Source organism: Protopterus annectens, chromosome 7.part0 (genome assembly GCF_019279795.1).
Source record: "Protopterus annectens isolate FY-2018-M chromosome 7.part0, PAN1.0, whole genome shotgun sequence".
Classification (NCBI taxonomy): Eukaryota; Metazoa; Chordata; order Ceratodontiformes; family Protopteridae; genus Protopterus; species Protopterus annectens.
The window spans coordinates 731657783-731672704 of record NC_056739.1 but is presented as its reverse complement, the minus strand read 5'-3'; the positions used below and the strand labels follow the sequence as shown (position 1 = coordinate 731672704).

The 14922-nt window shown below is 38.2% G+C and overlaps 1 protein-coding gene across 4 annotated transcripts in view; it reads left to right on the top strand.

Moving 5' to 3' along the window:
• Positions 1-252: 252 nt before the first annotated feature.
• LOC122806653 (serine-rich adhesin for platelets-like) overlaps positions 253-14922 on the top strand; it is a 162129-nt gene continuing 147459 nt past the window's right edge. For all 4 annotated transcript variants that reach the window (XM_044077254.1, XM_044077252.1, XM_044077253.1 and 1 more), the window contains exons 1-6: positions 253-324; positions 2742-3224; positions 5701-6183; positions 8600-9082; positions 10724-11191; positions 14084-14563. In XM_044077254.1, the coding sequence (XP_043933189.1) occupies positions 306-324; positions 2742-3224; positions 5701-6183; positions 8600-9082; positions 10724-11191; positions 14084-14563 (2416 nt within the window). In that variant the 5' untranslated portion in view covers positions 253-305. The remainder of the gene's footprint in view (positions 325-2741; positions 3225-5700; positions 6184-8599; positions 9083-10723; positions 11192-14083; positions 14564-14922) is intronic.

The window sequence follows — 14922 nt, the reverse complement described above, 5'->3', positions numbered from 1 at the left end:
TAAACAAAACTGCATCTGTATCACTGCTGACTACTATAGCTGAAATAACAATGGATACAAAACCTACCGAGGGTACATCAGGTTCTGAAACAAATACACCAACTATTCCCGAGCTCAAAACAACAGTGTTAACATCTAAAAACCCAACCACTGAGGGAATTACATTTTTAGGAACCCATTCTTCTAACTTAACAGAATCTAGCAAAACCACATTAACATCCATAACTGAATCTACTGACAACAGTACAACTCCAGAGACAACTGCATCTTCTGTAAATGTGGCCATCACCTCCGGTCATCCAGCTATGGCTGAAACTTCTAAAGGTACCACGGCTTTACCAGTTAATGCATGTATTTTTAATAGGCTCAGTTCTGCTTGACTTGGTCAAAGCACAGAAGATGTTTTCCTTCAGTTAAAGGGTTGGTTGCAATTTACCAGTTAAGGACAGTGTCGGGTTATCACAGCTGAGCTTTATAAGATGGAGGTCAGTCCTACTAGTGACAGGTGAAGCACAAGGGGCTTGTAATGATGGTTTTATAAGTGTTATTTTCATTATATGAACAGGTTATGGAGAGGCAGTTAGTAATACATCACAGATCTCTGTTGTGATGTGTACTTTCAGTTTTACTTTTGTTTACTTTTGAATTCACTTTTAGTGCACCATCATTCCGTATAACATATTAGCCATGTTATGTTCTGAAAGGTTCTTTGACTCCTGCTTTTATGCAACATGAATAATATTGTGGCTTTTTGCCCTTTAGAGACTAATTTATCTAAGCTATTGGACTCCATAACATCTGATACAATGGCCTTAAAACTGTTTAAACTTCTATAATGTCTGGAAGTAACACCAAACAGCATCTATTTACCACTGATGAAGCTATGGCATCTTCATAACATTCTGCATCAATCTCACTGCGCACAGAGGCAGGAGAATTAACACTGGATACACACTTTAATGAGGGTATGACCAGTTAATGAACGTGTCTATCAATAAATCCAGGGTGCACTTCACAGATGGGTTATTATCTGGATACTCAGCTAATGCAGAAACAATGTTGTTGCAGAGGTTTTTTTATCATACATAAAGTGCTTGATACCCCATGTGATTAACAAACCATAATCACCTTTCTACTTTCTTGGCCTTACTGTATAACACCTGTTAGTTAGCCTTGTCTGAGTAAGACCTGCATTAACTAGAACCACTGCAAAACACACTATTCAGGGTATTCCTTGAGGTATTATAGGTTCATAGGTTCATAAGTAGGTACTAGTCTATTGGCCCTAGAGCCTATATAAGCCTAGCCAAAAAGGTACCCTGGCTTTCGCCACCCAAGAAAATTATTTTCCTGTGCCCCTGTCGAGCAGCACCACAGAAGTGATCCCTGGGGTGAATTTCCTATCTCCTATCCAATCAACAAGATTTTTCTTGAAGAGTGCTAATGAGGAACTTTGTTTGATATAGATAGGTAGTTTGTTCCAGAGTATGGGAAGTCACTGGGACATGAATCTATCCCTCCAGCATGTTCTGTTTATTGTGGTTACAAGGTTTAGGTCCCTAGAGCATGTAGCTCAGAGGGATTGGGATTTCTTTAAGTGGAGCATGTCCAGCAGCTCTGGGTTTGACATAGCTTTGTATGTTAGGCAGAGATCGCCTCTGAGTAGGCGATATGCAACGGAGTAAAGCTGGAGTTTTTTTGAGATGGTCTGAATAGGTCATCTGTTTTTGCCCAGTTATCCTCTTTGTGAGGTATTTCTGCGGCCTTTCCAGTTGTTGTAGATGTCTTGTGAGGTACATACCAAAAGGGGAGCTGTATTCTATAATGGGTCTAATGAGTGACGACTAGAGGGGAAGAATGACCTCTTTTTTCCTGGATGAGAAACCTTTTGTGATGAGGTGTGCCACGTAGAAGGATTTCCTGACTACTGTGGTGATGTGGTTATCAAAGGACAGACTACTGTCCACCTGTGTCCCAAGGTCTCTTATCATACTTTTGGTGTTAAGTAGACTACCGCCTATGTGGTAGTTCATGTGGTATTAGGGATAAATTGCGAATCATAATGTACTATTCCATACATGACAAGAGGCCTTATAATTTGTAAACACTGATTCAGGCTTTCTGCTCTTCTCAGAACCTTCACATGTGCATTCCCACCAAAAAATGGAAGGCTATTCTAGAAAAACCCTCAAGTAATAAAGGCAACCAAAATGTGTGTGTTTACTGTTTGTACTCTTTCTATACCTCTCAGCTGGTGCAATTTTGACTCAAATTTATCTCTGTCCTTTTTAATCCTTAAGAAAACAGGTGACTTTTTGAGAAAAGATGGTGCATTACACACAATGACAACAATAATTCGAGTTACAGACTTATTAACTTCATAAAATGCATCTCAGTTCAGTTTTTGCTAGTCCTGCCAATGCCTCATGTTAATGGAACTAATATTTTAAATGTGTCCAAGATAAATTAGATTTGTCCGTGACTGGTTGAGAGCTATGACTCTGCAATTCTTTATCTAAAAGGATAAGGTATTACTGGTCAGTGGGAGGCATCCAGACATCACTTAAAATTTATCTATTTGTTGCATTTTAATTTTGCTTACTTCCAAATTCACTTTCTTTGTGCAATTGCATTGCCTTGTTTCATATAGCCTGGTAGATTTATTTCTAGTTTTTAAAGAACATTATGATATATGTATGAATACACAATGCAAATAATTTAGTTTTTTTTTTTCACTTTAGCATCATATACATCTGAGTTATCAGGCTCCACTGCATCTCAGACAAGTAACTCAGAAATTAATGTAACTCCAACACCTTCTGGAAATAACACTACAGTTTTAGCTGCGAGTACTATGTCATACTTAACAACACCAGAAACTGGGGAAGCTACCACATTGATAAACAAAACTGCATTTGTTTCACTGCTGACTACTACAGCTGAAACAACAATGGATACAAAACCTACCGAGGGTACATCAGGGTCTGAAACAAATGCATCAACCATTACAGAACGGACTACAACTGAATTAATATTTGCAAAATCAACTACTGAAGGAATTACATTTCTTGAAACCCATTCTTCTCATGTAACAGAATCTAACAAAACCACATTAACATCCATAACTGAATCTACTGACAGCAGTACAACTCTAGAGACACTTGCATCTTCTGTACCTGTGGGTACTACAGCGGGGCAGCCAGCCACGGCTGAAACGTCTAAAGGTACTACAGCTTTACCATTTAACGCATGTATTTTAGGAGTCTCTATTCTACATGACTTGCTGAAGACATGGATGATTTTTTCCTTCTGTTAAAAGCTTGGTTGCATGGTAGCAGTAATGACAGTGTTGAGGTAACTCTGCTGAGGTTCATAACATGAAGGTCAGTCCTACTAGTGACAGGTGACACCCCAGTAACATGTGATGATGACCTCATAAAGTATTATTTTCATTATACAAAGCTTGGGGGTAGGTAGTCAGTACGATATCACAGCTCCCCGGTGGGATGTTTACTTTCAATTTTACTTTTGTTTACGTTTGAATTAGCTGTCAGTGCCATTAGTCTGTATAGTATATTCCTTACCCATGTTATGTTCTGAAAGGTTCTTTGACTCCTGCTTTTATACGATATGAATAATATTGTGGCTTTTTACCCTTTAGAGACTAATTCATCTAAGTTATTAGACTCCATCACATCTGACACAGTCACCTTAAAAACTGTTTAAACTTCTGCAATGTCTAGAAGTAACATCAAACAGCATGTATTTATCACTTATGAAGCTTTCACATCTTCATAACATTCTGCATCAATCTCACTGCAGACCAAGGCAGGACAATTAACACTGAATACAAACTTTAATGATGGCACAAGTTAATGAATGAGTTTATCAATAAATCGAGGGTACAGTCCACTGATGTGTTATTATCTGTATACTCAGCTAATGCAGAAACAATGTTTTTGCAGGGTTGTTTTATCACATATAAAGTGCTTGACACCCCAGGTGATTAAGAAACCACGATTGCTTTCCTGCTCTCTTGGCCTGACTGTATAACACCCATTACTTAGGCTTGCCTGAGTAAGACCTGCATTAACTACAACCACTGCAAAACACACTATTCAGGATATTCCCTGAGGTATTAGCGACTGACTTGGAATCATAATCTAACATTCCATGCATGAACAGAGGCCTAATATTGTGCAAAGACATATTCAGACTTCCTGCTCTTCTCAGAAGGTTTACATAGCCATGTCCATGAAGAAAACCTGGAAGACTATTACAGAACAAGCCCTCAAATAATAAGGACAGCAGGAATGTGTGCCTTTGCTGTGTGTACTGTTTGCATAGCTCTCAACTGTCTCTGATTTTGACTCACATTTTAGCTGTGATCTTCTTAATCCCTAAAAAAACTGATGACTTTTGGAGAAATCTGGTACATTATACATAATATATAATGATAATAATTAGTGTTATAGACTTTTTATGGTATTTACATATTATCGCAACCACATTCCACACGTCTCAATTCTTGCAGTTATGGACCACCGACTCTCTGGGGATTGGCAGGAGTTGGGTAACGTACAAACCAGCTATTTGTGATATTGGGTGATCAGCCAGGAGCGGTAGTAAGCCCCAAATTCCTATTCCAGCTTCACATCATTCGAGGACAGATTTTATTATAAAAAAACGGGAACCCGACAGTGCAAACAGAACACAGCAGTGAAAAGTAAAATGGAGTGATTACTCCTAATCCCAAAGCCAGAGTGACTTGACTATATGTGAAAACTGTGAAAATAAGTAGCTATGACATGATTACAACTGTGTTTCTTTCTGCTTTCGCAAGAAATGGATCCGGAAAACACATGCTGTGGGACCAAAAAAAATACTCCTTTCAACCGCTGACATTTTGTCGCTAATCGCTATTCCCTTCCCCGGAAATGTTGTACAGATTGACAGTTCCTAAACCATAAAAAAGGTGAAAAAACAAGGTGTAGAAACATGATACTTTTACCAGTATGCCTGTCTCTCACTTAAGCGACATAAGACAGGATACCACTGCCGGCGGTCAACAGACTAAGTCTAGGATATAAACAGAAGATCCCAAAAAGTCAGTACATTTCTTTCACATGGTGCTCAGCTCATCTGAAGTCCGCATAACAGTACACAAAAACTATCCAGTTCACTAATTAGTCAAAACTACTCACATAAAGGAGAATGACTCCTTTCTCCATACTTTTGACAATAATGACCGATTACAAAAATAGTTGCGAGACATTTGGAATGTGGTTGCGATAATACGTAAGTACCCTTTTTACTTCAGAAAATGCATAGTAATTCAGTTTTCTCGTATTCTGCCAGTGGCCCACATTAATAGTACTAATCTGTTAAATGTGTCACTGATAATTTCTCAATTTGTTCCCGATTCTGTTGAGACTTTTCCCTGATTAGTTGAGAGCTATGAATCTTTGCAATTTTTTACCTAAAAGGTAAGAGATTGCTGGTCAGTGGGAGGTGTCAAGACATCACTGAAAAAGTATTTATTCATTACATTTCAATTTGGCTTCCTTCTAAATTAACTTTATTTGTGCATCTGCAGTGCTTTATTTCATTTAATTTGCTCCATGTTTTTCTAATTTTTAAACAAAATTGTGTTATACGTGTGAATACTCAACATAAATATTTTTTCTTTCTTCACTTTAGCATCATATACATCTGAGTTATCAGGCTCCATTGCATCTCAGACAAGTAACTCAGAAATTAGTGTAACTGCTACACCTTCTGGAAATAACACTACAGTTTTACCTGTGAGTACTATGTCATACTTAACAACAGCAGAAACTGGGGAAGCTACCACACTGATAAACAAAACTGCATCTGTATCACTGCTGACTACTACAGCTGAAATAACAACGGATACAAAACCTACCGAGGGTACATCAGGTTCTGAAACAAATACACCAACTATTCCCGAGCTCAAAACAACAGTGTTAACATCTAAAAACCCAACCACTGAGGGAATTACATTTTTAGGAACCCATTCTTCTAACTTAACAGAATCTAGCAAAACCACATTAACATCCATAACTGAATCTTCTGACAGCAGTACAACTCCAGAGACAACTGCATCTTCTGTAAATGTGGCCATCACCTCCGGTCATCCAGCTATGGCTGAAACTTCTAAAGGTACCACGGCTTTACCAGTTAATGCATGTATTTTTAATAGGCTCAATTCTGCTTGACTTGGTCAAAGCACAGAAGATGTTTTCCTTCAGTTAAAGGGTTGGTTGCAATTTACCAGTTAAGGCCAGTGTCGGGTTATCACAGCTGAGCTTTATAAGATTGATGTCATTCCTACTAGTGACAGCTGAAACACAAGGGGCTTGTAATAATGGTTTTATAAAGTGTTATTTCCATTATATGAAAAGGTTATGGAGAGGCAGTTAGTAATACATCACAGATCTGTTGGGATGTGTACTTTCAGTTTTACTTTTGTTTACTTTTGAATTCACTTTTAGTGCACCATCATTCCGTATAACATATTAGCCATGTTATGTTCTGAAAGGTTCTTTGACTCCTGCTTTTATGCAACATGAATAATATTGTGGCTTTTTGCCCTTTAGAGACTAATTTATCTAAGCTATTGGACTCCATAACATCTGATACAATGGCCTTAAAACTGTTTAAACTTCTATAATGTCTGGAAGTAACACCAAACAGCATCTATTTACCACTGATGAAGCTATGACATCCTCATAACATTCTGCATCAATCTCACTGCGCACAGAGGCAGGAGAATTAACACTGGATACACACTTTAATGAGGGTATGACCAGTTAATGAACGTGTCTATCAATAAATCCAGGGTGCACTTCACAGATGGGTTATTATCTGGATACTCAGCTAATGCAGAAACAATGTTGTTGCAGAGGTTTTTTTTATCATACATAAAGTGCTTGATACCCCATGTGATTAACAAACCATAATCACCTTTCTACTTTCTTGGCCTTATTGTATAACACCTGTTAGTTAGCCTTGTCTGAGTAAGACCTGCATTAACTAGAACCACTGCAAAACACACTATTCAGGGTATTCCTTGAGGTATTATAGGTTCATAGGTTCATAAGTAGGTACTAGTCTATTGGCCCTAGAGCATATATAAGCCTAGCCAAAAAGGTACCCTGGCTTTCGCCACCCAAGAAAATTATTTTCCTGTGCCCCTGTCGAGCAGCACCACAGAAGTGATCCCTGGGGTGAATTTCCTATCTCCTATCCAATCAACAAGATTTTTCTTGAAGAGTGCTAATGAGGAACTTTGTTTGATATAGATAGGTAGTTTGTTCCAGAGTATGGGAAGTCACTGGGACATGAATCTATCCCTCCAGCATGTTCTGTTTATTGTGGTTACAAGGTTTAGGTCCCTAGAGCATGTAGCTCGGATGGATTGGGATTTTTTTAAGTGGAGCATGTCCAGCAGCTCTGGGTTTGACATAGCTTTGTATGTTAGGCAGAGATCGCCTCTGAGTAGGCGATATGCAACGGAGTAAAGCTGGAGTTTTTTTTGAGATGTTCTGAATAGGTCATCTGTTTTTGCCCAGTTATCCTCTTTGTGAGGTATTTCTGTGGCCTTTCCAGTTGTTGTAAATGTCTTGTGAGGTACATACCAAAAGGGGAGCTGTATTCTATAATGGGTCTAATGAGTGACTACTAGAGGGGAAGAATGACCTCTTTTTTCCTGGATGAGAAACCTTTTGTGATGAGGTGTGCCATGTAGAAGGATTTCCTGACTACTGTGGTGATGTGGTTATCAAAGGACAGACTACTGTCCACCTGTGTCCCAAGGTCTCTTATCATACTTTTGGTGTTAAGTAGACTACCGCCTATGTGGTAGTTCATGTGGTATTAGGGATAAATTGCGAATCATAATGTACTATTCCATACATGACAAGAGGCCTTATAATTTGTAAACACTGATTCAGACTTTCTGCTCTTCTCAGAACCTTCACATGTGCATTTCCACCAAAAAATGGAAGGCTATTCTAGAAAAACCCTCAAGTAATAAAGGCAACCAAAATGTGTGTGTTTACTGTTTGTACTCTTTCTATACCTCTCAGCTGGTGCAATTTTGACTCACATTTATCTCTGTCCTTCTTAATCCTTAAGAAAACAGGTGACTTTTTGGAAAAGATGGTGCATTACACACAATGACGACAATAATTCGAGTTACAGACTTATTAACTTCATAAGATGCATCTCAGTTCAGTTTTTGCTAGTCCTGCCAATGCCTCATGTTAATGGAACTAATAATTTAAATGTGTCCAAGATAAATTAGATTTGTCCGTGACTGGTTGAGAGCTATGACTCTGCAATTCTTTATCTAAAAGGATAAGGTATTACTGGTCAGTGGGAGGTATCCAGACATCACTTAAAATGTATCTATTTGTTGCATTTTAATTTTGCTTACTTCCAAATTCACTTTCTTTGTGCAATTGCATTGCCTTGTTTCATATAGCCTGGTAGATTTATTTCTAGTTTTTAAAAACATTATGATATATGTATGAATACACAATGCAAATAATTTAGTTTTTTTTTTTCACTTTAGCATCATATACATCTGAGTTATCAGGCTCCACTGCATCTCAGACAAGTACCTCAGAAATTAATGTAACTCCTACACCTTCTGGAAATAACCCTACAGTTTTAGCTGCGAGTACTATGTCGTACTTAACAACACCAGAAACTGGGGAAGTCACCACACTGATAAACAAAACTGCATTTGTTTCACTGCTGACTACTACAGCTGAAACAACAATGGATACAAAACCTACCGAGAGTAAATCAGGGTCTGAAACAAATGCATCAACCATTACAGAACGGACTACAACTGAATTAATATTTGCAAAATCAACTACTGAAGGAATTACATTTCTTGAAACCCATTCTTCTCATGTAACAGAATCTAACAAAACCACATTAACATCCATAACTGAATCTACTGACAGCAGTACACCTCTAGAGACACTTGCGTCTTCTGTACCTCTGGGCACTACAGCGGGGCAGCCAGCCACGGCTGAAACGTCTAAAGGTACTACAGCTTTTCTATTTAATGCATGTATTTTAGGAGTCTCTAATCTACATGACTTGCTGAAGACATGGATGATTTTTTCCTTCTGTTAAAAGCTTGGTTGCATGGTAGCAGTAAAGACAGTGTTGAGGTAACTCTGCTGAGGTTCATGACATGAAGGTCAGTCCTACTAGTGACAGGTGACACCCCAGTAACATGTGATGATGACCTCATAAAGTATTATTTTCATTATACAAAGCTTGGGGGTAGGTAGTCAGTACGATATCACAGCTCCCCGGTGGGATGTTTACTTTCAATTTTACTTTTGTTTACGTTTGAATTAGCTGTCAGTGCCATTAGTCTGTATAGTATATTCCTTACCCATGCTATGTTCTGAGAGGTTCTTTGACTCCTACTTTTATACGATATGAATAATATTGTGGCTTTTTACCCTTTAGAGACTAATTCATCTAAGTTATTAGACTCCATCACATCTGACACAGTCACCTTAAAAACTTTTTAAACTTCTGCAACTTTTGGAAATAACATCAAACAGCGCAAGTTTATCAGTTATGAAGCTTTTACATCTTCATAACATTCTGCATCAATCACTGCAGACCGAGGCAGGACAATTAACACTGAATACAAACTTTAATGATGGCACAAGTTAATGAACAAGTTTATCAATAAATTGAGGGTACAGTCCACTGAATGGTTATTATCTGGATACCCAGCTAATGCAGAAACAATGTTTTTGCAGGGTTCTTTTATCATACATAAAGTACTTGACACCCCAGGTGATTAAAAAACCACAACTGCTTTCCTGCTCTCTTGGCCTGACTGTATAACACCCATTACTTAAGCTTGCTCAGTAAGACCTGCATTAACTACAAATACTGCAAAACTCACTATTCAGGATATTCCCTGAGGTATTAGCGACTGACTTGGAATTATAATCTAACATTCCATGCATGAACAGAGGCCTAATATTGTGCAAACACTTGTTCTGACTTCCTGCTCCTCTCAGAAGGTTTACATAGCCATGTCCATGAAGAAAACCTGGAAGGTTATTACGGAAAAAGCCCTCAAATAATAAGGACAGCAGGAATGTGTGCCTTTGCTGTGTGTACTGTTTGCATAGCTCTCAACTGTCCCTGATTTTGACTCTCATTTTAACTCTGATCTTCTTAATCCCTAATAAAACTGATGACTTCTGGAGAAAAGCTGGTGCATTATACATAATATATAATGATAATAATTTGCGTTATAGACTTTTTACTTCAGAAAATACATATTAATTTACTTTTCTCCTATTCTGCCAGTGGCTCACATTAATAGCACTAATCTGTTAATTGCGTCCCTTATAATTTCTCGATTTGTCTCCGATTCTGTTGAGACTTGGCCCTGATTAGTTGAGAGTTATGAATCTTTGCAATTCTTTACCTAAAGGGTAAGGGACTGCTGGTCAGTGGGAGGTGTCAAGGCATCACTGAAATTGTATTTAGTTATTACATTTCAATTTTGCTCCTTCTAAAATAACTTTCTTTGTGCACCTGCAGTGCTTTATTTCATGTAATCTGCTCAATTTTTTCTACTTTTTATAGAAAATTGTGATATACGTGTGAATACACAACATAAATATTTTTTCTTTTTTCACTTTAGCATTATCAGGCTCCACTGCATTTCAGACAAGTAACTCAGAAATTAATGTAACTCCTACACCTTCTGGAAATAACACTACAGTTTTACCTGCGAGTACTATGTCATACTTATCAACAACAGAAACTGGGGAAGCTACCACACTGATAAACAAAACTGCATCTGTTTCACTGCTGACTACTACAGCTGAAACAACAATGGATATAAAACCTACCAGGGGTACATCAGGTTCTGAAACAAATGCATCAACCATTACAGAACGGACTACAACTGAATTAATATTTGCAAAATCAACTACTGAAGGAACTACATTTTTTGAAACCCATTCTTCTCATGTAACAGAATCTAGCAAAACCACATTAACATCCATAACTGAATCTACTGACAGCAGTACAACTCCAGAGACAACTGCATCTTCTCCAAATGTGGCCATGACCTCCGGTCATCCAGCTATGGCTGAAACGTCTGAAGGTATCACGGCTTTACCAGTTATTGCATGTATTTTTAGTAGGCTGAATTCTGCATGCCTTGATGAAAGCACAGAAGATGTTTTCCTTTAGTTAAAGGGTTGATTGCATGGTATCATTTAAAGGACAACAATGGGATTCTGTTATGAAATGCTCAACTTCTCTGTCCTTTTTGACCCTATTTATTGTCCCTACTATGAATAAGCAACAACACAGCATTTGAAATCTTTTAAATTGACTGCATGTCTCTACTAGAACAGTACCTTAGTGTACTGTGGTGGTTTCACTCTGAAAAACCTTTTATCCCACCCTGGAAAGCTTGCTGCAGTCTCCAATTCATTGATGTCATCAAGGCCAATGAATACAGGTAGTTTTCTGGCCAATTCCCTCTCCAAACAGACATCACCATGACTGTCCTAAAATCTCACCCATGCCTATGTGTCACAGTTCTCTGCTCATTCTCCTACCCATACAGAAAGTAAAGGCTAGAACAAGGAAAAAGTACATGAGTCACGTCTCCTGCTGAGTGCTGTCAGTCACAGCAGGTAACAGCTCAAATTCCCCTAAACACTTTGACAGCTAGGGAAGTTAGGTGTGAAGGGGATGGGAGATGTCAAAGTAGTACCCTTCAGGCTTCACAAAATACTGCAATTTAGCCATTCTAAAAAGAATGCGGTAAAAAAGCACTTTGAAAGTCTGTTATCTGGCATTTGCAGTGTTTGTGTTTTAAGCAGTCACTGAATGGTATGAAATGTTACTTAAAACCAATTGACTGAAAGGCAGCAGTATATGCATGTAAAATCAATGCAGTGACAGGAACATTAGGAAGAAAGAGGCCTGTGTGATGTAATTTTTTACAGACAAGAACTGCATTGTGGGATACGTAGAGTCAGGCTAAACAATCAGAATTACTTGAAGATGTCAGACTCAGAACATATAAAATATTTAAAAAACTGTAAATAGCCCCAGAGAGGCATTAAGATGTAAGAAACACCAAACCATGATGAAGTAAACATGTATTGTGAGTCTGTGGGTGCGGTTCTCCTTTAAGAACAGTGTCGAGGTATCTCAGTTGAGCTTTATAAGATGGAAGTCCGTCCTACTAGTGACAGATGAAACCCAAGGGGCATGTAATGATGGTTTTATAAAGTGTTATTTTCAGTATATGAACAGGTTGTAGAGCAGCAGTCAGTAAGGTATCCCAGATCGCTGTTCAGATGTGTACTTTCATTTCTAGTTTTGTTTACTTTTGAATTAGCTGTCAGTGTGCCATTTTTCTGTATAGTATATTACTTACAATTGTTATGTTCTGAAAGGTTATTTTACTTCCGCTTTTATACAACATGAATAATACTGTGGATTGTTACCCTTTAGAAAGTAATTCCCCTAAGTTATTAGAGTCCATAACTTCTGATACAATGACCTTAAAAACAACTCCTGGAAGTAACATAAAACAGCATCTATTTATCACTGATGAAGCTTTAACATCTTCATAACGTTCTGCATCTATCTCACTGTAGAACTAACACTGGATACACTTTAATGAGGACACGAAAAGTTAATGAATGACTCTATAAATAAATCCAGGCTGCAGTCCACAGATGAGTTATTATCTGGATACTTAGCTAATGCAGAAACAATGTTTTTGCAGGGTTCTTTTATCATACATAAAGTGCTTGACACCCCAGGTGATTAAGAAACCATGATTGCTTTCCTGCTCTCTTGGCCTGACTGTATAACACCCATTACTTAGACTTGCCTGAGCAAGACCTGCATTAACTACAACCACTGCAAAACATACTATTCAGGATATTCCCTGAGGTATTAGGGACTGACTTGGATTCATAATCTAACATTCCATGCATGAACAGAGGCCTAATATTGTGCACACACTTATTCAGATTCTGACTTCGTGCTGTTCTCAGAAGCTTCATATAGCCATGTCCACGGCAAAACACCTGATGCTATTTCTATACAAACTATCAAATAATAAAGGCAACCAGGATGTGTGCCTTTCCTGGGCAGCTACAGTGGTGCAGCGGTTAGCATTGCCACCTCACAGCAAGAAGTTCTCCAGTTCATTCCTCAGCTGGGGTGCCTTCTGTGCAGAGTCTGCATGTCCTCCCCGTGGACATGTGGGTCCCCTCTGGGTGCTCTGGTTTCCTCCCACATCCCAAGGACATGCTGTAAGTGGATTGGACACTCTAAATTGGTCCTAGGTGTGTGTGCCTTCTGCGGAGGGTTGGGTGCTGGACTGGCAACTTTACACCATAAAACTCCACTGCCATCATGAGTGGACAGGTGATCCTCTGTGGTGACCCCTAACTGAGAAAAGCCAAAAGAAGAAGAAGAATGTGTACCTTTTCTGTGTGTATTATTTGCATACCTCTCAACTGTCTCTGATTTTGACTCACATTTTAGCTCTGATCTTCTTAATCCCAAATAAAGGACATTACGTTTGGAGACAACATGGTGCATTACACTTAATAAATAATAATTAGACTTATAGGCTTTTTAGTTCAGAAAATGCATTTTAATTCACTTTTGTGTTAGTTTGCAAATGCTTCACGTTAAAAGTACTAATATATTAAAAGTGTATCTGATCATTTCTGGATTAGGCCGAGATTCTGTTGAGACTTCTCCCTGATTGGTTGAGAGCTATGAATGTTTGTAATTCTTTATCTAATATGTTAAGGGATTGTTGGTCAGTGGGAGGATTGAAGTCATCACTTATAATTTATTTATTGCGTTTTAATTTTTCATCATTCTAAACTATCTTTCTTTGTGTATTTGCAGTGCGTTATTTCATATCTGCTCTTTTTTTTCTCCTTTTTATAGAAAATTGTGTTATATGTGTGAATACACAATTTAAATATTTTTTCTTTCTTCACTTTAGCATCATATACATCCGAGTTATCAGGCTCCACTGCATCTCAGACAAGTAACTCAGAAATTAATGTAACTCCTACACCTCCTGGAAATAACACTACAATTTTACCTGCAAGTACTATGTCATACTTAACAACAGCAGAAATTGGGGAGGCTACCACACTGATAAACAAAACTGCATCTGTCTCACTACTGACTATTGAAGCTGAAACAACAATGGATATAAAACCTACCAAGGGTACATCAGGTTCTGAAACTAATGCATTGTCCATTACAGAACTGACTACAAAACTAATATTTGCAAAATCAACTACTGAAGGAATTACATTTCTTGAAACCCATTCTTCTCATGTAACAGAATCTAGCAAAACCACATTAACATCCATAACTGAATCTACTGACAGCAGTACAACTCCAGAGACAACTGCATCTTCTATAAATGTGGTCACCACCTCTGGTCATCCAGCTATGGCTGAAACGTCTAAAGGTACCACGGCTTTACCAGTTAATGCTTGTATTTTTAATAGGCTCAATTCTGTTTGACTTGGTGAAAGCACAGATGATGTTTTCCTTCAGTTAGAGGGTTGATTGCTTCATAAGTTCTTAGGTTTTACTAGGCTAAAGACCACAGAGGCCTTTTTAAGCCTAGCCATGCATCCCAAAATCTCTGACAAGTTCTGATACCCTTGATAATTGTTAAGCAGGTGCTTGGGAGATGAAATATGTATAAGCAAGGGCCTGGGAGATGAATCATTTATATGTTGCCTGTGTCCATTACAGACATATATGCAAAATGAGAGATTAATTTTCTGTTCCCTATCCAATTGTCCAGGTTGCACTTGAATT